Consider the following 16,027-nt stretch of genomic DNA (forward strand, 5'->3'; position numbering starts at 1 on the left):
TTATCAAATGATATTATGTCCCGCTTTGCTACAGGGCTTCCCTGTCATCCCCTCTGCGTCAATACGAGTTCACTCTCAGGCTCCTATTTGGAGTGAATCAGTCAGATTTCTCGTCAAGAGACCGATTATAGAATAAAGGGTAGCTCATTTAGGCTCCATGCACTAGAATTGGATTTGGAAAGAAGTACGTAAGATTTAGGTCCCTCTGCACAATATCCAGACAGGCAATATTCCTTCAGAAACTCCAAATCTTGCTCCGGCCGTGCACTGCTGTGTGTGCAAGAGCATCCTGGAAGGAGTTTGACAGCCAATAGTCATCACACTATCTGCCCCTTTGTGGGTCTGATTCTGGCACATGCATAGAAACGAATCAGTTGATGATCAGACACCTCTGTTAGCAGACATCTTGACTTTCTCCAGGCTCTAATGCCAGTAACATTAATGTTAAGTAGCGCAACAGCTGCGTGCTGCCAGCAACCAGACCAACAGCGCTGATGAAAATTAAAACAAACGCCAATTGTCTTACATGAAGGATCAAAATGCAAAATGGATGTCCTCTTGCAATTTGGCATAAAATGAGCTGGACGTCACCACAGAAGTCTCCAGTCCGGATGTGAAGGTACCTGCAAGCCCACAGGAGCTGTGAGCTTGGGATCTCTCAGCATACTTGCTTTTTTTCCAGTATCCCTTCCGTTTGTCTGTGGGAGACCCTCTGGCCTGGAGACAGGTTGGCTCTCCTGAGTGTCTTGGTCTGGATATGCTTGTTCGAAGAAAAGGAGGAAGGATGAAACACTGGACTGGGAAAACCAGTAAGGGATATGTGCTGTGCCACAGCAGAGAGACTGGCAGGGAGACTGACACACATGCTTAACAGCTTACATGCTGGGGAGAAAAAGAAAGGGGTGAACTGTACATTTGTCTTCAAGGATGAACTTCTGAAAAGCAAGCTTAAGTTAGGTTTTAGACATACCGTTGTTAGGTTTTAGACATCTTGATGGGCTCAAGAAAGGAGGAACAGGGAGAAGTTCTCTGACCTGTGTGACACAGGAGGTTGGACGGGATGATCTGACAGTCCCTTGTGGCCCTAGGCTTCGTCAGTCCATGAAGCAGTCACCTTTTCATTTCAGTAGCATTTTACTCTGTTAACTTAGCTCATTTAACAATATCTTCTTGGTACCTGTGTGACTCACTGATAATGCATACTTGAGAAAGCATCCGTTATTTGCAAAGCCTGGCTTACTTTTTCCTTTTGGCAGAATGTGAAGCTGAAAACAGGTGATTGATGGCTTTTTCTGTTTATTTTCTAAAAGATGTCAAGCAGCATATTTACTGACTCGACTCCTGCTGCAGCTTGTTAGTTTGAGCAGTGTAAACACATCTTAACAACTCTTAGTAATTGTGGGGAGAAAGATCTCATGAATATAATGAAAACTGACAGCACAGATTTCCATTCCTGTATTTTTTTATGCTTATAAAGACAAGCACGGTATTTTACTGAGATGTTTTAGAGGTTCTAAAACTTCCAGATAACAGTTGATTGGTACTCATACTTCAAATATACCACTTGTTTAGTTAAAAAAAGTTAATATTTAGTTCTTTTTCTCACAAATTGCTTCATAGTCACTGGTTTAGGCACCCATGTAAATGGTGGTTATCCGTGACACATATTCAGTAGATTTTGGAAAGCGAAAAGTCCTTAGTTACAGAGGAAAAAAGACTAGCTGATGTGGTAATGTACAGATGGAAAAGGAAGCTTTAGACGAAGCCTAAGCAAAATGTAGGGAAGCATATACCATCCAAATGAAACTACACGTGTTGATTTATTCCGTGAATGAGTAAATGACAACAAAATTAGAGAGATTTGTCCAAGGGTGCAGCATGACTGCAATTCTCTACCACCTTTTCTTATCAATAAATCTTACAGGAAAATAATGATTTTTATATGTTGTCAAAAGCGATATGAAGCATCAAGAGTAATCTGCATGTTTTTAGAAAGTAATGGATAGTTTTGGAGTAGACTAGTAAATAGTAAGTAGCATGGGGAATTTCATGCAAACTTGAAACTGGAATTCATTGAGCCTAATCCGTCCCCCATTTTTAGTCATTTCTGCCGTGAAATGTCATTCATAAACTTGCCATACTCACCTCAAAGGGAAATTTTCAGTTTTGTCAGCTTTTTCCTCCTAAACACACTAATCCTATTGAAAAAACTATTGCTGAACATTAGCCCCCATAATGACTGAAATCCTTGCAATTTCTGTCTTAAATAATTTGTCATGACTGATTTATTTTTATGCCATCCGTGATCATAAATAAGTTTTCTCCTTCTCAAGTGTTCCCACTGTGGGAACACTGTATTCCCACATTGCCTGCATAGGAACACCTCTGGTTCTCTCTTTCATCCTTCATTTTATTAGGCTTGTTATGCCTTTTAAACAAACAAACACACAAAAAAACCCCAGACTCTCCATTCAATGCCATTTCTGATTGAAATTCAGAATTCTTGTCCGTTCAATGCCATTTCTGATCAAAATTCATCACTTCAGCACAGATGACCAGAACTGCATTTCCTCAGTGCCTTCCTCAATTGAATTAATACCTCCCTGAGACCGTGTTTCTCTTTGTCATGATCTTGTCACAGTGGTGGTTCAGGATAATCTCACAGTTAGCTAGGAAATCTATGGTCTTTCTCCTGCTTTCCCTACTGATAAAGATGTCTGTTCAATAGCCATTGTTAGGCTATCTTGAGCTTATTCCAGGTATCGAGTAAGTGAACTTAATGCAAAAATGCAACAACAGATTCAATATAATTATTAGAATTACTTTCTTATTAATTTAGAGGAGCCCTTCTAGGATGCAATTCTTGAGTAGCTTACAGTTTATTTAGTTTTGTTAGGAATTAATGCAATTATGAATGCAATTATTTTTTTTTACTTCGTTAGTGGCAAGGTCTATGAAGATCAAGCTGAATTTGTAATAAAATGAGTTGTTTATGCCAAAATCGGACGTGCCAATCGTACTCTGTATTAATATCACTGGTTTATTCCTAAGACTAAGGGAGACAAGGAGGAGACTGACGACTAGAGGAAGGAGCAATTTCAGTCCAGAATAAGCATAGAAACCACTGTTTAAGTCTGAATCCAATAGTAGTCTTTGTACTATAACCTAAATAATAAAGGCTGGACCAATCCTTTCTAATCTCACTTCACAGAATACATTAATATAGGTGTGGTTGTATTCATATAATTGTACCACAGTATCAAATTTGCAAATTCAGTACAGTGTTAATGATCTTGACATCGCGAATGTAGTTTTGTGTCCTGGTGTGTGTTTTGTGCTTTGTCCGTGTTTGTACAATAACTCTTTCTTATGTTAGATTATGATTTTGGAAGTCATAGTATTTCAACATGTCTGCTTATGTGGTCTATTTTAATAAGATTTGAAAAAAAAAAAATCAGTTGCTTCAGTAACTACTTTGCCTGCTTTGTTCTTTGCATGAAAACAATGTTTTTGTAGTCACCTTTAAGTAGATGTTTGCTGGAGGTTCGAATCCAATTTTCTTCAAAAATTGCATTAAAGCTATATATTTCATCAAGGTACTGTGCATCAGTGTGTTAGTGCTGAAGAACTGGACAAGGTCACCTGCCTCTAAGACGTCTGAAATGTTGTTTTGACTTGCCAGAAATGTTAAGTGTTAAAAATATTTAGTGCATGGAGTTTGATATTCTTACTGACACCAAGGAGATTATGCAAGTTTTTTAATTACTCTACTAATGATCTATGTCATGATGAAGGCATAAAGTGGGAGATAAATGTCTGCAAAATTTTCTGTGTATGAAGATGCATATTCATGTGATTTGCTATTCACATGATCCAGGAACATGCACAGAAAATGAGAAAATAGGATTCCTGAGACCCTCACTCACCTTGTATTATCAGCTTCATAAGCCCACTGCAAACCTGGTTAATGTGACCATACTTTATATATTATTATATTGTACAAAATCATTTCCATCCCATGGCTTACACTTAGGAACAAGAGCTGTTACGTAAACAAGCTCAGATAGGTAATACTGAAGTTATTCCTAAAAATATAAATTACGTAGTTGGACAAATTAATTTGTTGGACTGATTAAACTATGATTGTAAAAAATTTCAGTTGGTCTCTTCCCTTATATCCCATGCCTCTTCCTGGGATCTAGTCCCATGAATTTTTTTAATTGAAAACTACACTGAGTTTAATTGCCCTGTAAGAATTTTAGTTACATTTGGTTTATCTTTGTTGTTTGCCTTCTTTTTAAAGTCTGCTGTGTAGAATGAGTGATCCTCATGTCATTTGTAACTTTTGCCTTTGTCCTTGTTTTCTTTTATGTGGAGTTTTTAGTAGGCTTGTGTCAATTCTGTTACAACATCCTTAAGTGCTGCATTTCACTATGGTACTGAAAAGAATGCAGATTCACTCTTACTGCTGAACAGCAGGTAGAAAATTAGTTATTTGAATAATTAGTTATTATAAATGAGTTATTTGAATAATTACTGTGGTTTGTACTTTTCTTATTTTTAAATACACTTAAAATGTAGTGTCTTATTTAGATGAAACATTTGGAATTTTTGACTGCTGCAAAAAGCATGAATCTTGCTGATGACAGTAATGAGTCATCTAGCGAGAACGGCATTGTACTGATGGTACAATAACAAAAACGGTCTCTGCTGTCTGCTGTCTTTGTGTATCTGACCTTGAAGAGAATTGGAACTTGCTTGTTGCAGAAGTTGAGCATCTAATACATTGATGCACCTGTTCATTCTCGCATATTAAATCAGATAATGTTTATAATGATCAGTGACTCTTTCATGCATTAAATATTTTATCTCTCTAGTGATCTGGACATTCAGCTGCATTTACCTGTATTAACTGACTGTCCTTACCATGTGAAACTGCTTATACTTCAGAAAATTGTAACTTTGCACCATTCCCGTTCCTTTCTGACATCGTTTTCTCTCGCTATTGAAACTTACTTGTAACTAAAGCAATTCTGGTTTGCATTTTATATTCGCATAGAGACCATGAACCAAGCAACACCTGCTAGAAAACTGGAAGAGGTTCTTCACCTTGCAGAACTCTGTATCGAAGTATTGCAGCAAAATGAAGAACATCATTCAGAGGTGAGGCCGTAACTGCGTTTGCTGTAGAGAGTGGTTTGTTCCTAGATTTTTTTCTCCCCTGATGCGAAGCAATTCTGTCAAGAAACATTTTAGCTTTACTTTCTGACATATGTTTAAAGCAGTTCACATTTACAGAGGAATAGGAGACTTGAAGCTTATTAAAAGTGAAGTGAAATAAAACTCTACTTGAATTCGCTTGAATGAACTGTAGATTTAGAAATGAAAATTAAAGAGCATAAAATAGAGAAAGCGTCTTTGGTGGTGGTGAAATGGTACAGAAAACATTCCTAGCCACATACAGTTGTTTCTTCCAACTTTTTATCTCTCATTCAAAATCGAAAGAAAATATGACTGAATGCTAGTTTTGATCATGCTGTATAGATCTTTATTTTAACGCAAAAATAATGAAGGGTATAATAATCACATTATGTTGCTCTTCTGTTGATTGGAAAAGTACTGCTTTTAAACTTGCAGTTTTTAAAATGGCATTATAAGGTAGAAGAAATAAAATAGAACAATTTCATGTTTCTTACTCTCAAGTCTTTTGCTTCATGATACAGAAATCATAATATTTAGAATATTTAGAAGTATAGCACCTTTTATGTCAAGGAATTACAAAAATAAACTTGACCAGGTACACACAATTATATATATTATTAACATTTATTAATAAATATAATTTTCTAAGGTTCAGGAAATTTTTTTAAAATGTTCTCAAAAAACTCAATAAATATTTTTGAGGAAAAAATTGCAAAGGGATAAACATGATTTAGTATATATAGTTATAAATATGATCATTCAAAACATCTGGTTTTGTATCACACTATGGATTCTAGTTTTTAGCTTACATCTGTCATGTGTGAACTTGTTATAGATGTTTTATCTTATACTGAAGAAACAGCTGTTTCAATGATTTGAAATTAGTTCCCTGGAGGTCCTGTTCTACATACTGTTGCCACTGTGTTACTCTGTAATGATTACTTAATAAAATGTATATATTGTTATCTTTGTCTTTTGAGGACCTGTGTTACTGTAAGAATATTAGACTTCTGTGGAAAAGAACACAGAAGAATCAGAGCAAGTGATACATGTATGATTAAACATCTCTGTTCAAAGATTACTTTCCATACTACTTATTTGCAGTCAGAAACATGGTATTTTTCAGAAGGGCAAATAAGTTGCTTGTGCCTTCAGAAAAATAAATTCAGCAAACATTTTCAATTTAACCTGAGACAGCTTGAAAAGAATAAAGATAATTTTACGATTACTTTCCCCTTCCTTCATTTGTATTAAAAATGTTCAGTTTTACTGACATTTATAGAGCATGCAGAATTTCAGTATTAAAATATATCTGAGAAAAAGATTACAAAAGTCTACGTTCCCTACTCAAAATGGAAGATTAACATGGTGATTTCACATCACAATGTTAAGTACATGTTCAGTGTTTGATGGTGCAGTTGATAAAAAGGGTCAGTAATCTCTGAAGTAGTATATCACATTTTTTAATACTAGCTTTTTTTTTTTCTTTTAATTCATAACACTTCCAAATCTCTGGGATTCCCAAAGGGAAGAGAGGTATGTGATTCATGATGAACTAAGTGTTATTTTTCACCATTTATAGCATGGAACTGTGCACTGAATGTGTAACATAAATTGGTTTGATGATTTCTAGTGTTGTATTGCCACATTTGTGTGTCTTTCTAGAATCTAAGAGCTTCAGTCTTCCTTTAATCCAGTCAATGTTTTTGTTCTCTTAGAATGTGTGTCACCAATTTCAAATTGCCTTTAGCCTGTTTTCATATGATCCATAATGACTGAACAACTATCTTAGCTGTAGTATTTGTTTTTCTATTCTTCTTCCTTGCTGCCTAAGCAATGATGGGTAGTTCTTGAAAGGGTCAGAATAGAATCATAGAATCATAGAATGGTTAGGGTTGGAAGGGACCTTCAAAGGTCATCTAGTCCAACCCCCCTGCAAGAAGCAGGGACATCCCTGACTAGGTCAGGTTGCTCAGAGCCTCATCCAGCCTGGCCTTGAACGCTTCCAGAGATGGGGCCTCCAGCACCTTTCTGGGCAACCTGTTCCAGTGTTCTATAACCCGCATCGTAAAAAGTTTTTTCCTAATTTCTAATCTAAATCTACCCCCCTCTATTTTAAAACCATTACCTCTCGTCCTATCGCAACAGGCCCTACTAAACAGCCTCTCCCCATCTTTCTTGTAGGCCCCCTTGAGGTACTGGAAGACCGCTATCAGGTCTCCCCGGAGCCTCCTCTTCTGCAGGCTGAACAGCCCCAACTCTCTCAGCCTGTCCTCATAAGAGAGGTGCTCCAGCCCTTTTATCATCTTTGTGGCCCTCCTCTGGACCATCTCCAACTGCTCCATGTCCTTGTGTTGGGGGCTCCAGAACTGGACACAGTACTCCAGGTGGGGTCTCACCAGGGCAGAGTAGAGGGGCAGAATCACCTCCCTCGACCTGCTGGCCACGCTCCTCTTGATGCAGCCCAGGATGCGGTTGGCCTTCTGGGCCGCAAGGGCGCATTGCCTGCTCATGTTAAGCTTCTCATCCACCAGCACTCCCAAGTCCTTCTCCTCAGGGCTGCTCTCAATCCATTCCCCGCCCAGCCTATATTTGTGCCTGGGATTGCCATGACCCAGGTGCAAGACCTTGCACTTGGCCTGGTTGAACTTCATGAGGTTGGCATGGGCCCACCTCTCCAGCCTGTCAAGGTCCCTCTGGATGGCATCCCTCCCTTCCAGCGTGTTGACGGCACCACACAACTTGGTGTCATCAGCGAACTTGCTGAGGGTGCACTCTACCCCACTGTCCATGTCACCGACAAAGATGTTGAACAGGGCCGGGCCCAGCACGGACCCCTGAGGGACGCCACTCGTGACCGGTCTCCACCTGGACATCGAGCCGTTGACCACCACTCTCTGAGTGCGGCCATCCAGCCAACTCCTTATCCACCGAGTGGTCTGTCCATCAAACCCATGTCTCTCTAGTTTAGAGAGAAGGATGTCGTGCGGGACAGTGTCAAAAGCTTTGCACAAGTCCAGGTAGATGATGTCAGTTGCTCGTCCCTTGTCCACCGATGCTGTCTGGGTTCAAAGTGTCATTTGCAAAGTGAAGAAGATGAAAAGAAAAAGTGCTAGTTTTCTGGTATTAGTTTTGCTTTGTTTGTTTTGAGTTTTTGGCAATATTTTTTGAAAAGAGTTTTGCTTGCCTAAAAGGGACACCTGCCAATGCCTGTATAAATGTATTTTCTTCTTTCTTTATTTCTTTGCATTTAGTTATTTTCTAGGTAAGGAGTCTGATCCTTTAATGAGCTCCCATTTAAACAGGATTTACTAATGAGGAACTTCTTCCAGTTTGAGGAAAAAACTCCATTTCAAACTCCTGCCAAAATTTTTGAAGCCTCACCTGTCCTTTTCGCTATGGTGCCCCTCAGTATCCTTCAGTCCTGACACTGCAAAATACAAAGTACTTTTCAGTAATAGCAGAGGATGCTCAGCATTTCTTTAAAACCTCTTGCCAATTCATCTTTTCTCCATTTAATCTGCATCAAAAAGAATTACAGGCAGTCATCAGAAAGTCCAGGATGCCAAAAAAAATATTTGAACAGCACTTTTCAGAAGTTGTGTTCTATTTGATGCCTTTCAGGCCTGAGTTCATAATTCTACATTACCTAGGACCTGCGTTTCAGAAATGCAAGGGAGGATTTCTATGACTTCATTTGAAGTTGTGGGAACTCAGCACTTGTATGAATCAAGCTACGTATGTCCCGTGTTGGTAACTCAAAAATATTCAAAATGAGATATTCAAAATGAGGGGCCTAAGTTTGAAAGCAAAGACATTTTCTTATCTAGTATGTGTAGGTATTTCTCACTGTCAGGTATTTTCATTAACTCTGAACTAAACACTCTTAGCAGTGTGCGATATTCATCCTATTTCATAAGCTCACTTCACCTTCATCTTTAACTCCAGGATCAAACAGCTCCCTCTGATCCAATACTCAGCTTCAGTACTGACCTTTCAAAGCCTAGATTTAAGTGACAGTAAAAAGGTACAAGAGTCGTATGTGAAGCAGTCTTTAGTGCAGAGCTGGCTTTACTTGCTGACGCACTATTTTTCACAGGTCTCTTCTTTTAAACTAGGATTACCTAAGAATCTAAATTATTGCCAGAGAAAACTGTATATTCTAACATGTTGTTAAGTTACTGAAAATTAATATAGACATCAGTGAATTTCTAAAGATGTATTTATAGCATTGTGGAAGGAAAACTGGATACCTTCCTCAGGAGAAGCCGACATCTTTAAGGCAAAAAGAGGAATGCAAAAGCACTCTGTTTCTATTAGAAGTCCTTAGACTTCAAGGAATAAAATTTCACATTAAAACCATCACTTCTGATTAACAAATGCCTGTAAAATATATTCACAAGAGTTTATTTGAAAAAAAAAAAAATTACTGATTACTTATAGCCGTATAATTGAATTAAATCAAAAGAAGCACATACAGTAATTTTTCAATGATGACGCCTTCGTTCTTTTCTTTGCTCTCTGGCAAAAAGAGTTGCAGGGATTTACATTCCTTTTTTGATTTTTTTTGTGTTACATTTTTGTTCTGATTATATAATTTTTCCCAGCGTAATCGATTTGATTTCTTACTTTTTTATGCAGGGCTTTGTAAAATATTTTCACATTTTTCACTTGGCCTGTTCATCTTCCCCAAATGAGACAGAACATGAAGTGACATATCCAAATGTATTTTGCCATAGATACAACACATTTCTTTGCTTTATGACTCGTGTTTAGTAATTCTATTTTGTCGTGTTTGCAGGCATTCGCTTGGTGGCCAGAATTATTGGCTGAGCATGCAGAGAAGTTTTTATCTCTTTATTCTGTTGATATGGATTCAGTACTCGAGGCACAGCCGCAGGACTCCTGGGACAGCTTCCCACTTTTCCAGCTGCTGAATAACGCCCTCAGAAACGACAGTAAGATCTTCAGTTCTTTACTTCTTATATGCATAAGATTTTTCAATGTGCACACACCTTAGAAATGTGTTTCTGTATAATGCAATTCTAAAAATAAAAGTGACAGTGCCTGACACTTTATGATTTATATCCTGTTGTTCCATTTCTGGGAAGTTGAGCAGTTTCTATCCTTACACCATTTCCATCTTTTTTCTGGTGATCCTTTAACCATTCAGTCTCACAAATTGCTCAGTTTTAAATCAATTATGTACAGGCAGCATATTATGTATTTAATATTTTATGTTTAATCTGTAGTGCTTAAATGTAGGATTGTGGTTAATATTTCATTGTAAGCCTTCATGCAAACTACTTTCAGACTAGTTATGTCTATGAAGTATTGCAGGCTTCACGTGAATGTGGTAAGATATACACAGTAAATCAGAGTGTTATTATGTGAAAGTGATTTTAATAATGGAATTCAGGAAATAACCAATGAAACCACAGAAAATGGATTAGGTGTTTTTTTTAAAAACATTGAATTGCATCTTGTTTTGCAGACAGGTAATTTGTCCTAACATTTTAAGGAATCATAAAGAAAAAAATATATTTGTGCTGTTTTATATGTTTACTTATATTTTGGGTTTTTTAAAAAAAAAAAAAAAGATTAAATGCCCTACTGGGGTTTTTTTTTTCGTTATTTTGGACATTATTCCCAAATTGTTTTTTTTTTATTATAAATACAATAAATAATTTTTAACTCTTCCTGGAAAATTCATTTTATTTCTGTGGAGGTTCAGAAGCTTTTAAGAATTTTACCTCTGTGTATGGAAACTGCTTGACTGAAAGAAGGGAAAATAGTATTCAAGAGCTTTTCTCCAAGGTTACACGTATTGCAACCTATACTATTTATCATTGTATTATTATTAACCTTAGCTGCCAACTGTTTATTGAAATATGTAGATCGTCTCAGTATAGTACCTTACCTGTTGGCTGCAGCCCTGTATCATGAAATGGAGCAATGAGCAAATGTGCAATTCACTGTAACACTGATGATGAGCTTCATGGAGAGAAAGGGGCAAATGGACAGGACCACTAAAGCTGACTCTTAGACAGGGTTGTTGACAGTCACTGTTATTGCACCACTTTGGATGTGATCTAGAACAGAGCAAAGGAACATTGACATCCAGTCTTAGAGGTCTCTTCATGAATTATGTTTCCTTACAGTGACATTTAGCAATACATGAAATGCCATATTCCTGATTATTTCTTTTTTCGCATGTTATTCTAGTGAAATAAAATTTGTCTGATAGTGTTTCCCTTCGTTTGTTTTTAAGATATTTGTGAATGTTTAATCTGGATCTCTTGTTGGACAAACTGCAACCACAGAAAGGTATTAAAATTGCCGTGCTGGTAGTAATTTAAGCTTGATTTAGAAGGCTGCTCAGGAGGGTGTAGAAGTTGTTCGATCTTGTGGCGGGTCTCATGAGTTAGACTTCTGCAAGGTGGATTATACATTACTTGAAGTGGGTAACTGATCATCTAAAATCCAGATTAAAAATCTGAAGCCTGTATTAAGGTATCTTTCCTACCATCTTACATTTTAAATTTAGGAAGCACGTCCCTAGCTGTGATGTTATATGCACTTAAAACAATTATTTGGTTTCTGAAAGCTATGGAGGTATTTTACAGTAGTCTTACAAGAAGGCTCTGTGACACCACTTTTAACTACATTAGTGTGTCATTTGTGTTCCTTTGCACTTTGGTTCCAACCTGAGAGAAGGAATAGAAACAAACAAGGATTGTCCTCACATGCAAAGAGGTTGCTGGTAGGCTACTGTTTTTTTTTTTTTTCTTTGAAAGATAAAATGGATAATAATGTTAAATTATTAAAACAACTTTAGGAAAGACATTTTATGAAAACTTCCATGTCAAAGCAATTATTAGCAAGATTGTAAAACCTTAACTGAAGGATAAGAAATGACTCTGTATGAAATGTCACAGCTGTATACCGATTTCAATAATTCCCTAATGGTAATAGATACAGTAAATGGCCATTTCTGGCAAGTGAAAGCCATCTGGAAAATTACACACTTTTTTTCTCCAGAACTTTTGGAAAGCAACCATGGAAATTAGTCACCTTTTAATCGGTGGATATGTTAGCAAGTGACAAGTGACCATTCTACCAAGAACTGATTCCCAAGTGGAACATACCTAAGTGCTTAGTCTTTAATTAACAGCCTTTTCACCTTGCAAGTGCATTAAAGCCATTAGAAAGAGCTCCCCATGCTTATATAATCAATTTTACAGTCTTCCAAAATGAAATAAATAATTCTAGCTTTACCCTAAGTGAAAACCTTTTCCTGAGAACTATCACCTTCATAAAGACAGATTTAGAAAAAAAAAAAAAAATCTAAAAAGGGAAAAACTGGAATGTGGTCTCATGAGGATAAAAAGGCTAGTGTTAATAATTAACAAGGAGAGTGAAGTGGAGTAAATTAGCCATAATAGAGCCCACAGTGACTGGCAAAGTCACCTCTCATTATCAAAAAACTCATTAGGAAATGAAGAGGTGGAAATCCCACTGGGTTATTCTCACTCTCTGGCTATATCAGAGATTACTTTTCAGATTTCTTTCAAATGAAGAACTGTTAGGTCACCATATTGCATATTAGGTTAATCTTCAGTGAAATTTGGAGGACTGACACCTGCGTGTTATTCTATCTCAAGAGCTTTAAATGAGCTCCTAGTCTTCGATGCAGGAGTCAGTTTTCACGTAAACCTGACATGAGCAAACTCCTAACAATAAAGAAACAATCTAACATTTACAGCATTAAAGAAAACTTACTTGTAAGACTATTTTTATAACTATGTCACTAAAATACAATATTAGAAAGACTGTGAGATAATGGAAATGCATAGTCTTTTCTATTCAAATGATATCAAATGTGTTATTTCACATAGTATACAAAACATTGGACAAGATTCAAGCCGAATACTTCAAAGCCAATATTCATTTAACAATGAGAAAAAAATGCTTTTTTTCTGATGCAGCGTGTAACTTCTCATGAAATAAAAGAGAGGAGGAAAGAGGAGTCCTGACAGAAGCTTCACAGTTATATTATGAAGACCTCCATTTTGAGTCACTTTAAGCTTCCATTTTTTTCTGACTTTATTCCACAACAATTAAGAGTTCATCAGTGAGTTCAATAGTGACTGCTTTCCTGTTGTGTTAAGTCTAACTGAAGAACTACTTAAAAAAAACAGATGGAGGAGTGTGATCTTCATATCCTCCAAAATATTTCTGGTTTTCTGACAAGAGCTAACAAATAACAAAAAGTTATTTTAAAAAATTATATTTACTGTGAAGATAAGTAATAGAATGCAATTGCTGTAGTTTTTCAAAATGTAAAGGTTTAAAAAAAATATTGTATCTGCTTTTATATTATACATTTTAATGATCTCCAAAGTTTGTATTGTTCATACACAATTATGCCTGACTGTGTAAAGCTTTGCAGATTGTACAGAGACAACAGTACCCAATATCTCTCTATGGTAGCGAAATTATTTTTTCCAGAATTGGTTATTCATAGGGGGAAGGCGGACATGGTTATCCCAGGATTGTATCTTATTTTCTGTAATGACCATGTTACTTTTTGCCCACAAAGCCTATGAATTCTGTTATGAAGAGGTCTGCTCTAGAGAGCAATTTACTTTCTGAAGTTTTTTAATTATTCAGAGTAATCAGTTTTTTAGTGCCTCAAGACAGACATGTATAAATTCCTCTTTAAGAGGTGTCAGAGATATCTTTTAGTGGCATGTGCCTAGTTACATAGTTTTGTTTTAGATTTCTAAATATGCCAGGAAATCCAAGTGGTGCCTTCCCAAGAATCCTATGGAGAGCGGGATAATTGTAGACTGTCTGCCAAAATGCTAATTTTGTCAGTGGAAAAGAGACTCGTGTTAACCTGTGTTGTTCTTCCTTCCCTTTGATCCTGGAGAAGCTCTTCAGGACAGCATAACATGCTGACTCCAGGATAACTCCTGAGCTGTCCTTGTATAAGTAAAAACAAAGCAAGCCGCACAGCTTCTGATGTACACAAGCACAGCAGATTCTTTTCCTGCTGTTAGAGGAGAAACCTCATTCCAGCGCTGCATTACTAGACTGTACTTTTTGTCTCTGGTGTTTTCTTGTTGTATTGTAATATATTTCAGCTACTTAATATGTAAAAGTTGAATAACTTTCATCTTCAACTTCAGTGTTTCGAGAATTTTTTTTATTGGGAGTCTGCAATCTGGTTTGCATTAATATTGTATATGCATTGGTTTGCCCTGGCATAGGCTTTCATTTTGTTGTTGTTTGCCTGAATATGAGCTGGCTCATTTGAAGAGGGTGTGGGGTGTCTATATTGACAAGACAATGGAGAATTAAGCTACGTAGCTTTAAAGACAAGTGGTAGTTGAGGGATTTAAAGTGTGGCATTTCCTCAAGGATCTCATTTCCCATCTGCTTTGATGTACTGGTGGTACCTCTTGGCAAGATCAGTTCTAATCATAGTGTAGGGTGCCCTGACTCCAATGATGATACTCAGCTATATCGCTTACCCCTGTGCTCTGAGCACTTTCCCTGCCCTGCAGTAATCCTTGACAGGGATCTCCAGATAGGTAAATCAGAGCTACCATGTCCTCAAGCCCTGGGAAAACAAAATGCTCGCCAAGTTGTTGATCCGAGGCAGCACTCTTGTGTGTGTGCCCAAATACAGAGGGATCTCTGTGGAGGTGCAGTTGGATTAAGAGTCTTGGCATCATTTTGGAAAGTTTTACTTCCCTGCAGGACTGCTGTCAGAATGTTAGGAAAATAATTTAGCTTTTTAAGTTGAACAGCTTTTATTGCCTGTGACTTCTTTAAATTTCATTCCAGCTTCGGAATAACAAGAGTTGCCCTCCTGCTCATGAGACTTTATTACTGTAATTCCCAGAGTAGAGCTTGTAGCGGAGCATTTCTGTGGTGTGCTCAGAAAACAGTAAACCACAAGCTCATCCCTTCATGTAACTGTGATTTCCTGATTAATTCCAGTCCTGCACTGATTCGCTATAAAGCAGCAATATTGACTTGACACAGTTGTATTCTTGTTGTTTTTAAGCTCAAAGTTGCCTTGAAAAATCAGCCTGATTGATAGGCAGTTTGATACCAGCCACCTTTTGTTTCTCAAAGGCAACGTTCATCAGCTGTTCACTCTGCAACCTTTGTGTTAATACCCAAATCATTCTCAGTTGTTATTATTGCTGGTCACAGATGCTGCAGTTTTAAGATGTATAAATATAGAAAAAAATAACACTGTTTTGAGTGCCTGATATACAAATAATTGTGCCAGAACTGGCTAGTTAACAAGTAGTTCTATGAGCAGTGTAAATAATGGAGCATGTTTGTAATGGACTCATAGGTGCTCTCAAGGGTGGATTCTCAAGAGTTTAATAAGAGATGAGCCTATGCCGCTGCCTTTTTCTCAGTGGAAATCTCTGCCTGCTACTTAGCTGCCTGTTTTCATGAAACCATGTATCTGAAATTTTCCCCCCTGTGTGTAATATGGTTGAAATTAGCTAAAAGTTTCGAAATTCTTAGCAAGAGAGGATGGCAAAACCTGAGAGAGCTGATCACATCAGTCTTATCTCCTTACATAAAAGTGATTGATATGTTATCTCCTATTACTCTACAAGGATATCTTACTCACAAGAAGATAGTTCTTGGCTTCAGATAATTGCATTTAAAGAGGAAAAAAGTGTTGTCCAGACATGCAGCAACAAAGGCACTTCCTTGCACTTTAAGTAGCAATAGAAAACTGGAACTTGATGACACATTTTCCCCATAGTCTTCATCTCTCCCAAGTTCA

General features: G+C 37.2%; 1 protein-coding gene across 5 annotated transcripts in view; it reads left to right on the top strand.

The window, feature by feature from the left end:
- Positions 1-16,027, top strand: part of CADPS2 (calcium dependent secretion activator 2) — a 317,678-nt gene that overhangs the window by 247,421 nt on the left and 54,230 nt on the right. For all 5 annotated transcript variants that reach the window (XM_086747222.1, XM_086747229.1, XM_086747251.1 and 2 more), the window contains 2 exons: positions 5,060-5,163; positions 10,004-10,160. In XM_086747222.1, the coding sequence (XP_086603348.1) occupies positions 5,060-5,163; positions 10,004-10,160 (261 nt within the window). The remainder of the gene's footprint in view (positions 1-5,059; positions 5,164-10,003; positions 10,161-16,027) is intronic.

This window comes from Chlamydotis macqueenii, chromosome 1 (genome assembly GCF_036417535.1).
Source record: "Chlamydotis macqueenii isolate bChlMac1 chromosome 1, bChlMac1.mat, whole genome shotgun sequence".
Classification (NCBI taxonomy): domain Eukaryota; kingdom Metazoa; phylum Chordata; class Aves; order Otidiformes; family Otididae; genus Chlamydotis; species Chlamydotis macqueenii.